The sequence below is a fragment of the Porites lutea genome, chromosome 2 (assembly GCF_958299795.1).
Source record: "Porites lutea chromosome 2, jaPorLute2.1, whole genome shotgun sequence".
Classification (NCBI taxonomy): domain Eukaryota; kingdom Metazoa; phylum Cnidaria; class Anthozoa; order Scleractinia; family Poritidae; genus Porites; species Porites lutea.
This window is the reverse complement of record NC_133202.1, coordinates 30,053,998-30,064,939: the sequence shown is the minus strand read 5'-3', so window position 1 is coordinate 30,064,939 and position 10,942 is coordinate 30,053,998. Positions and strand designations below refer to the sequence as shown.

The following is a 10,942-nucleotide window of genomic DNA, read 5'->3' as shown; positions in this document are numbered from 1 at the left end:
GTTGATGCCATATGAATGTTGAGTTTGTTGTTGGTTCTCTCCCTTGCTGCCCCACATTTCCTGTTTCCACTTCCACCAAGAGTGGCAGACAAAGAACCACTACGTAACTGTGCAACCTCAAAAATCGTTCTTTATTATTTATTTATTCTATTAACTTTGTTCTTGCTTTAAGATGAGTTTCGCATTATAATATATTCTGTTTTTTATCATAAGCTTTGGAAATACGCGCTTTGTTTTGGTTTGTATCATTCTGGTGAGTTTTATGCCACTTCACCTTCTTCTTCCTCTTCTTCTTCAAACTCGCCATCCTCCTCAATTGTAGCGTCTTGGTATTGCTGGTACTCTGACACAAGGTCATGCACGTTAGATTCGGCCTGCAATTGCAAACAGAATAAAGCAACTGGTTACATTAAGATAATATCCGGTTCAATTATTATTCATCCAAAATTTCCGATTGGCTCAAATCCCAAGGCGAATTCTTCAAAACCCGGTATAGAGCGTTTTTCATATGACTTCACGTCCGCCACAGAGGTGCACCAAGACATTAGGCCATTTCCGAGTTTCAAAAACCCTCACTTTAGAAACGAGGCTTAGTGAAAAACCTTTCTTGTGATAATTGTTTTACCATTCAGTCACCGAGTTTTTTTTTTGATAAATATCTTTGGGAAGCTGCCATTTTCTCGCAAGAGCGATCGAAAGAAGGAGAAAAGCGGGTTTCTTTTACGCATGACCAGATTATTATTTGCAGCCAAACACAAAGCCAAACACGGTTGGACCACATTGCGCATGAGCAGTCCATTATTTGTAGGCAGTTATTTGCAGGTCACGTGGTGGGCTCCCGACCAATGAAAAGGAAGAAAACTTTACTTGGAATGACAATGAGCTTTATTTGCATGAGAATGAATATCATTTGCATATCAATGGCTTCGCGCTTAGTCTCGCTAGGAAAAAGAGGCTGGAGCAACTTAGAAATGGGCTATAAAACGGCGGTCATGTTGGTGTTCAAAAGCGGAGAAGTTTGCGACATACGATAAAATGACGTCAATACTATAGGATAAGCCCTGGGAACGAGGCTGGGAACGTTAGGCTGTAGAAAACGGCGGAAAATTTGACATGTTTTGGGAGGAAGAAACAGCCAAACTACGGCCTAAAAATAAAGTAAGGCAATTTTTTTCTTGTTCAACATGTAATACTTTTATAAGCCTCGTTTTCTTGGCGGTCCTTTCTGTAAATTATGGATCCTCGTTTTGGAGAGGAGTCCGCAATTAGGTATTAAACCACGAAGATTTCAACCGTAAAATGATATATATAAGCGCAGCTGTCGCATTGTACAAGACGCAACGATCTAAATTCGTATTAACTATGCCAGCCTAACAGCTGGAAAAGACGATCTACGCTCCTAATCTCATAACTAGGTTTCTTACCGAATGTTTCCAGATGCGTTTTGCTCAAATAAGGTATCAAAACAAAGGAACGCCTTTAACACCTAGCCCCGCCCTGTTTTTGCAGCCAAGTTCAAAGTGGAATAGTGTTGACCTCATACTTACCTCGGTAAATTCCATCTCATCCATTCCCTCACCAGTGTACCAATGCATGAAAGCTTTTCGCCTAAACATAGCAGTAAACTGCTCGCTAATTCGTTTGAACAGCTCCTGTATAGCGGTGCAGTTGCCAACGAAAGTACCAGACATCTTCAGTCCACGAGGAGGGATGTCACAGACCGCGGTCTTGACGTTGTTGGGGATCCACTCCACAAAGTAGGAACTGTTCTTATTCTGAACATTCAGCATCTGTTCATCCACTTCCTTCATGGATATTCGGCCACGAAACATGGCGGCCACCGTCAGATAACGACCATGCCTTGGATCACATGCAGCCATCATGTTCTTGGCATCAAACATCTGCTGAATTAGTTCTGGCACTGTTAGTGCTTGGTATTGCTGCGATCCTCTGCTGGTGAGGGGGGCAAATCCAGGCATAAAGAAGTGAAGACGAGGAAAAGGAACCATATTAACGGCCAGTTTCCTGAGGTCAGAGTTTAACTGGGAAATCGAGGAAAATCGTGTCAGTTTTGCATATGACGAAATTAGCAACAAGATTAATAATGGATATTTGATAAACATAGGCCAGTTACGAGTGATGACCAAGTAAGGGTCATGTGTTAAATCGATGATTAAAAAAACGTTTTTGAGAAATCTGGATTATCTAGTTGAGACTACGGACGTTCCGTTTTATAGATAGACTGGGTGAATGACTACTGGTATTGTCTAGTGTGAAGCTACTTTTACAACGGCTTACGCAGAAGAAGCAGTTTGGTCACGTGATAAGTCATGTGACCCGAAATATATGTTGAGAAAAACGAGTGTCTAATATACGTTTAATGAAGATTTCATCCTCTTTCAGTTCATCTGTGAGAGAGTCTGAACCAGCTTGATCAATAATAGAACAAAGCCACAAGAAATTCGCCAAAAAAAAATTACGCAGTTTTTTTGCCCTAGCCAAATATCGATTATTTACTTTGCTGCGGCATAGAGCCATCGTTACCTGTCCGGGAAAGCGAAGACAAGTCGTAACACCGCTCATCGTAGCTGAGACAAGATGGTTCAAGTCGCCATAAGTTGGTGTCGTGAGCTTCATAGTTCTGAAGCATATATCGTGTAGAGCTTCATTGTCGATGCAGAATGTTTCATCAGTGTTCTCGACCAACTGATGAACCGACAGTGTGGCGTTGTAAGGTTCAACAACGGTATCCGATACTTTGGGTGATGGTACAACGCTGAATGTATTATTGATTTTGTCGGGATAATCTTCTTTTATCTTTGAAATGAGCAGCGTTCCCATTCCAGAGCCGGTTCCACCGCCCAAAGAGTGTGTGAGCTGAAATCCTTGAAGACAATCACAGCCCTCTGCTTCCTTGCGGACAACATCGAGTACAGTATCTATAAGCTCGGCTCCTTCAGTGTAATGCCCTTTTGCCCAGTTATTTCCCGTACCATTTTGTCCTAGAATCAAACGCAGCGAAGTATGTTTTAAAACATTCTAATTTCGTATGTAGATATTGGCGCGTGACCCATTGCACAGATTTATTTCCGTTTAATTGTTAACACTAATTAGTTTTTAACTATTTAAATTCACAGCTTTTACTCACCGAAAACAAAGTTGTCGGGCCTGAAGATTTGCCCCAAAGGACCCGATCGCACTGCATCCATTGTGCCTGGTTCCAAATCGAGGAGGCAAGCTCTTGGAACATATTTTCCACCTATAAAATTGCCGATTCCCCAAGTTACAGTATGTCAGAAGAGGCCAAATATTACAAAATACAAATCATATACACCGCCTTCTTTATGATGAGACGAAACCAAAATGTTCGATAAAACGATTTAACAAAATACAATACCTGTAACTTCATTGAAGTACACATTGATCCTTTCCAATTGAAGGTCAGAATCTCCATGATACGAGCCAGTTGGATCGATGCCGTGCTCGTCTGTAATGACCTCCCAAAACTGAAATGCCCAAATTACGAAACGTGAGTTTATTTTAAAAAATCAATAAAAACACATTTATTCATCCATTGAACACAATACCTTTGTGCCAATTTGGTTACCGCATTGCCCAGCTTGAAGATGGACGATTTCCCGCATTTTGAACAATTTATAGCAGACGATAGACGGGTTGAGTTTTCGTTTGCCCTATGTTTGCAATATCACTCTTAGGAATTACGGGACGGATGACGTTCAGCACATTTTTAAAGCGTTTTATAGTGACAGTGTAATGAGTGATTGATAATGTAACGCAAGCCATCTAGAAAGCCAGTCGACACACAGAATGAAAATTTAAAATAATTTTATCAGTTCATTTCGAAACTTTTGTGCAAAAGATTCCCATTTTCTGTTGCCTTTCCAGTCTTTCGCCAAGAATTTTTTCATATACTATAGCACTGACAGGGTTTATATTGTTCTCCCGTTAATATTGTCGTCTAATTTTATACTGCTTTTATTCAATATTTTCGTCTGTTTAATGTTCATTTTCTTTCATAAGACATAAACAAAAGAGGAAAATAAAGTTTAAACCAAAGACGGAATTAAACTACTTTCAACTCCGTTCTGACGGGAACTACCTGATGTCGGTCCTCGTCCAAGCGGTTTTTCAGTCGTTTTGCAGACTTCACTTAAAAGTTTGGCGCTCAGAATTGATGAATTATTGAAAAAATATAACCCAAGTTCAATCAACTCGAAAAATAACGTTACAAATATCATAACTACTCAGTTCAAGTCAAATATGAAGAAACTTTATGAAGACCACCAATAAATACTAAAAAAAAACTAAAAACTAAACTAAACTTCTACTCCTCCTTCAAGAAAGAAATTACAAAAACGGAATTTTTAAATCTGATCAACAGTCCAGAACACAAAATTGCCATTAATAAAATCCTTCTAAGCAATCATAAATTACATATTGAAACGGGTAGACACACGACGCCAAACTGACCCCAGTACATCAAAGAAGCTCCATTTTTCTGCCATTCAAATGAAATTGAAAGAGTGCAAAACATGTCCTTTTTTGCTGTATTTTTTAAGATAAGTTTCAATTACAACTTAACAACAAAATCACTACAAGGTATCCTTGCTTTAATAATTTTGATCATAACTCTAAAAAGGAAATGATATGATCCGTTTATATGTAGGCTTCATTATTTCTTCTTTTACTTTTCGAATAATGAATGTTAGACAAGAAACTTTGCTTAAGACGAAATGATGTGAAATAATTGTTACCTTTTCTTACTTAGATAATGCCATGTAATATGTATGGAAATTCCTAATAGATTGTCGTTGTCACGATATATTTTCAAAAGCTAAAGCGTGTCTTTGCATCAATTGAATTCCAAGAATAATGCTCTAGTCGTGATAAGACTATATCTCGGCATAAAAACATTTTACTGTCTTCTGTTGCAAAAGATGACAAGGATGGACCTGGATTGAAACTGGGCCAACTTTGTCAAGTTTAGCCATGACTAGGCGTTCAGATAGTATAGTAGAGCGCGGCGTTCAGATGGTGGAGAGAAAGTTGAACCCTGGAACTAGAGTCCGCGGGGACTGAAAAAGCGCGAACATGAAAAAAACTTTCCTCGTGCCTCTCACACTATGTGAGAGCCTGGAACAGGCTATTTCAAGTTTAAGTGCCTCGCGGGTAAATTCTATTCCTACCAACATCACCAAAAAATTTGTTATGGTTACTTCTCCCTGGTGACATATATTTGATATCTTCTTCATATCTGTAACAGGGCATTTTGTGCATGAGTAAAAGCACTCAGTAATGACAGACTCACAGAATTGACTTAAAACAGCAAAAATCTTGGTGACATCATGCATAGCCCCTTTAACTTCCTATAAGACAAGCAGACACGAGGCACGGACAGTTGGAGCCTGTTCCGACGTAGCCTGTGAACAGGCCTTTGCTATTTTTTTTGCTATTTTGTCCCCAAACAGAGAGCCTGTTCACAGGCTAGCCCCGATGTTGTCCATTCTCGTCCCCAGAGCCACTCGGCTTAACAAGACGGCCTCTGGGGACGAGAATGGAGAATATTCTGAATATTGAGAATCAGATGAGGCCTTTAACTGCCGTTTAAATTGAAATTAGAATAAATAAAGGATTCTGGTACCTAGCGAAATTCAAACCACCACTGTAAAAAAAGAAAGACGAGGAAACTGGGGCGAATTAAGTTTCGCAAAGACGTCTATGACTGTGTTCAAGAGAAAAACATTGGCCATAGTATTTGGCCATATCAAGCCATAGCTAACCAGCGTGTCCGAAGTAGCTATCCCAGAGTCAATTGCGGGACACATTTCGGTTCCTGCAGTTCCCTTCTCGCTTCTAAAGTGGCGAATGGATAGCGAACTCCCACGTTTTCTTCAGGGCCGAGTTGTTCAAAGCTGGGTTAGGATTAGACTTTCTAAAAGTCCTTTATTTTCTTTTTCCTCGTTGGTTATCCCATTTTAGCTCGAGGCTTCGTTGCTCGCTCAGTCGCTGCGTGACCTCAAGCATTGAAGCTCGCTTCACTCAATTTTAGAACTTATGAGAGGTCGACTTGTACAAGTTTAGGTTAGCATAATCCACGGTTAGTGCGAAATTTGAATTCAGACTTCCTTATTGTGTACAATATGATGATTGGATGATCTTAAAAGTATAGAGAAAATTACCAGAGACGGAGAAAAAGTTGAAACCCGGATTAAAATTTAACCTCAGGTTAGCGCTAATCGGCCTTCGAACAACTGGGCCAGGGCCTCAACGAGTGGTCTCTCTTTTTTTCAGAACGCAACACGAGTGCCCGCGTGAAAATCGCCCGACGCAGAACAAATCGTTTAGATACTGTTTTCCAAACAATAAAACGGTTAATTTTACCATAGAGCAGCTTGCACGAACCATGCCGATGAAACCAAAAAGCCAAGAAAGCTTTAGGAGGGAGAGAGCAAACAAATAAAGTACTGAGAGCATCAAGAACATCCTATTCAAACACTGGACACGGTATTAATCGATTTAGCTCTTACCTTTACCTTTCAGATAGACCGAGAGGCCACCATGATAATTTCATACGGTAAGCGGATAAATCTGGGGAGGGTACATATCCTCTATGGGGACTTTGGATCGGAGGGCCCCACTACCACCTTGACAATCACGCAGCTTACTGTGTGGCGTCTGTGGACTGTCTTTTGTTCAGTTGTAAAGAATGCCTTATTAGCGGCGCATTTTCTCAGCAGGGGCGGATCTAGGGGGAGGGTACAGGGGTGTGCACACCCCCCCCCCCCCCCCGAGATGACCTGGGGTTTTCTAATACAACTGGTATTCTGCAAAATATATGTATGATATGTATTCTCACCAGTTCACATTATGTTATTGCTTAGTCAAAAGCCTTCCTCTTCGTATTTGGTTTTAAAATTTGTTAACGTCACTAGTCAGTTACTAGTTAACGTCACTAGTCAGTTAAGAGGTTCTGTTCGTGTACAAATAAACCGCAGTCGAAGTTCTCGCAAATGATGGTCGCAATTGGTGCAGATAACTAACAAGAGTGGGCCTCTTAAGCGATCATCATATGGAAAGTGATAAATCAGTGGAAGGCAATCGCTTATAAAAGCTTTAAGTTTGGCATATGAGACATACGGAGTTGGTTACCAATGGCACTGTAATAATAATATTAAATAGTCGGATGTATGGATCGACTGACTATGCTTGCTATAAAATTTAAACTATTCCACGAGTTTGGTGATACAAAAGTACTTCTATGGCCAGTGAAAATCTCTTTGCGCTTCCTTATATAGTTCCAAGTTATAAGGCCGATAATAGTTTTGCAAAAGAGTGCGGATATCATTTCTCACAGTAGGGTGTGGTCTTCCTTTCGTCTCCGACAAACACCCTGCCTTTTCGCTTTTCTTCTTGTCAGGAAAAGTAACACATGGAAAATGTTTGCTTTCGTTGATATAAAAGTGCTCCTTCTTGATAAAAGGCTCGATGTCAAGAAACTTTTCTACTGCTTGCAGTTCCTTGGCCGGATTGACTTTCATCTCCTCCATGCTGACAAAATGTAGTTGCGACAGAGGAAAATACTTCAACCAGTTTCTCAAATGTTTTACGTACACTCCAATTTGTACTGTCTTAGTTGACGTTTTCAGAATCTTTTGCTCTTTACCCTGAGTAATGAATTCCTCAAACGACTGTGGCCTTTTACGCTTCTTCGTAGAAATTTGGACATAATCTGAAATCGCCCTTTCTGTTGGGTCGCGAAGGGTGACAATAAGCTTGACATTCGTTGACATTTGCTGCACTCGCTCAGGCACTTTATCAGTCACAAAATAAGCCGGCGTTTTCTCGATGGTTATATCCCCTGGCAAAGATTTAGGCATTTTTTGCCTATACCAGTCAAGCCCGAACTGATAATTCTCCTCAACGTCAAAAAAATGAGCCTCTGTTGAACACGCTTTAATCTTAGGGTGCAGTTTTAAAAATTCCAAAAGTGCTCTAGTCCCTCCTTTCCTGACACCAATAATAATTGCATTTGGGAGACGCTTTCGAGGCCTTCGTTCAAGTTTGTCACTCATGCTACTTTCTGTTGCATTTTTTCCAGCAGAGGAGTACCGTAAGTGAGTAGGTGGCTTAAATTCGTTGAAGGAATTGTTTACATCATTGTCCAAGTCAAACAAATTCTCGTCATCTTGGGCGGCGTAGTGTATCTGTTTAATCCGCCTTTTTGGCTCAGTTAACATCATACTGTAAAGGCAAAAAGACAGCAGCCCTGCGAGAGGAAGAGCGACGCAAACTTTCCGTCCGTCCAACCACGCTGCCATGTGGTGTTATATTTTCCTTACCAAGAATGCTGTTATCTCTTATTTAAACTTGACAGAAAGGGAATTAGGAACGCCTGTAAGAAACAAAATAGAGACAAACTGAAAAGGAAAAATAATTGGTTGATAAAATTAGCTAGTATAATTAAACTTGATAACGAGTACTTTCATCATCAAAACCTGTCCTAAACATTTTTCTGGTACCATTTATTTTGAAGAATCAACAATCGTGGACAAAATTGTTGAGACACTTTTGAGAGCTGGGAGGTTTTTGGAGAACAAAATAATCTGGACCCACAGTTGGGTTGTTTATTTTTTTTTTCTGCAGAGCCTCCCAGTATAAATGAAGCTTCGGCTGGCGAGAACCCCCCTTCCCCGTAAAAATTTCCCCAGAAAGAGATAGTTTCGAAAAACACTGGAGTACCATCTCTTTCCATGACATATCCTGGTATACTACAAATTGTAGATCTTTGGTGTCCATTGTATCCAAAGCACCTATAAGAGGGTACTAATGGGGTTAACAGTTTGCTGATAATTGGCCAAAAAAACCCAGTAATTAACCGATATTTGGCCACAAAATTAGTAGTTAACTGAGAATTTGGTACCCCCATTAGCACCCTCGTATTAGTAAAAGTTCCGAGGCCTTTCGTCGAGACTCAAGTCTCAGTTTTCATTGGCTCATCAAGTACAGCCGCTCGATTTTAAACAATTTTAGCTCAATTTTGCGAACTTCGTTCCTCTGATGAGGGCGCATCACAGGTAACCCAGGCTCTGTGATAGTACCACAGTACGGTTCCAGTAAAATTACAGTGTTTGTATGGGGTAAAAATACCATCCTAGAATTTCTAGGAAATACTAAATAAAGATCAATGAAACTTACTCTGTAGTTAATTGTTGTTGTCCTTATTGCTCCAACGAAGTTTCGTGATAATTTGCAGTAATTTGTTCAAATTGACCCTATATACAATAATATTATACAAGGTAGCAAACACAAGATGCCATTTTCGCCGACATGCTTTCATTCAACACAACTTTTTCCACGAAATTCGAACTCCAACGGAAAACAAAGATATTGAGAAACGAATCCCACAGACTTTGACAAACTCGAAGGATATAATCCAAACAGACCGAGCATATGCTCGCCGAAGCAGCCGAGCCAGATCAACGTGCGGCCAGGAAAATGAGGCCTGGGCACTGTACAAAAAAAATCCATCCCGGGAGTCCTGAGGTTGGTGGCCTTTCTGGGGACCGATACATCATTTGCCCGAAGCCACCCTACCCTGCTGAAAAAATGCCTGATAGAAGGCAATTGTTTTTCCTAGCGAATCACAATTCGCCAGAGAAAACCCCGCACACGCGCCTAAATTTAAATGGCTACGAAAAAATAAATAAAACCAGGATAGTCTGCCGAGTTACAAGGCGCCCCATTTCTTTTACTAAGGAACGCAAATAACAGTAATGAAACTATGAAATAATAACGCGAAATACTTACAAGGCAGGCTAAAAACGAGGTTGAACAAGAGTTAGATGATGACTGAGATACTGTTGCTGTGAACTCTCGAGCGAAACGATCGTAAATAAACGGTGAAGGTTACAAAATAATGTCAAAAATTATACAGAAAATTGCGACAGAATATGAATTGCGATGACTAAGACGAATGTGAAAGGCACGTGCACCAGTAAACAAAGAACTAGCACCATTAACATATTTAGCGATTAATGCGGCCGTAACACGCCGACTTCTTGTCAATACAACCAGATGTTCCATCAGTAAATATGTGAACCATCGTGACACCTCTCTTAGAATATGGTCCTGTTGTACAAATGCCGCGGTAATCGTTGTTATTTCCTTTGCCCTTATAACCTTCCCCTGTTGATGTTTGATAGACTTTCTGAGGACCAGCGCCAGGCGCTGAATATAGTTCGAGAGGGACATAATCTCTTGATAACAGGCCAGGGTGGTACGGCTAGGAAGGCAAATGGGCAAATGATGTATCGGTCCCCAGAAAGGTCACCGCAGGACTCCCGGGATGGATTTTTTTTGTACAGTGCCCAGGCCTCATTTTCCTGGCCGCACGTTGATCTGGCCCGGCTGCTTCGGCGAGCATATTCTCGGTCTGTTTGTCGATGTTTGGATTATATCCTTCGAGTTTGTCAAAGTCTGTGGGATTCGTTTCTCTATCTGGGAAAGCTTCATCGGTTTCTATATCTGTTGCTATCCTATTTCTACGATCCTGGCATGTTTATTTTCCGTTGGAGTTCGAATTTCGTGGAAAAAGTTGTGTTGAATGAAAGCATGTCGGCGAAAATGGCATCTCGTGTTTCCTACCTTGTGTAATATTATTGTATATAGAGTGAATTTGAACAAATTACTGCAAATTATCACGAAACTTCGTTGGAGCAATAAGGACAACAACAATTAACTGCAGAGTAAGTTTCATTGATCTTTATTTAGTATTTCCTAGAAATTCTTTACCCCATACAAACACTGTAATTTTACGGGAACCGTACTGTGGTATTATCACAGAGCCTGGGTTACCTGTGGGCGCATTTCCCTATCAGCAGCGACGGGAGTCGAACCTTGGTATCGTACGGAGTTAGAGCGG

General features: G+C 40.6%; 2 protein-coding genes across 2 annotated transcripts in view; both read right to left on the bottom strand.

The window, feature by feature from the left end:
- Positions 1 to 110: 110 nt before the first annotated feature.
- On the bottom strand, positions 111 to 3,773 carry LOC140928255 (tubulin beta-4B chain-like). Its single transcript, XM_073377982.1, has 6 exons — positions 3,588 to 3,773; positions 3,398 to 3,506; positions 3,149 to 3,259; positions 2,545 to 3,002; positions 1,548 to 2,042; positions 111 to 374 (listed from the first exon to the last, which is right to left on the bottom strand). The coding sequence occupies exons 1-6, from the start codon at positions 3,642 to 3,644 to the stop codon at positions 261 to 263; spliced, it is 1,344 nt and encodes a 447-aa protein (XP_073234083.1). The 5' UTR covers positions 3,645 to 3,773; the 3' UTR covers positions 111 to 260.
- Positions 3,774 to 6,965: 3,192 nt separating this feature from the next.
- Positions 6,966 to 10,942, bottom strand: part of LOC140928254 (heparan sulfate glucosamine 3-O-sulfotransferase 3B1-like) — an 11,068-nt gene continuing 7,091 nt past the window's right edge. Inside the window, exon 2 of the mRNA XM_073377981.1 lies at positions 6,966 to 8,413. Coding sequence (XP_073234082.1) covers positions 7,278 to 8,339 — 1,062 coding nt within the window. The 5' untranslated portion in view covers positions 8,340 to 8,413 and the 3' untranslated portion in view covers positions 6,966 to 7,277. The remainder of the gene's footprint in view (positions 8,414 to 10,942) is intronic.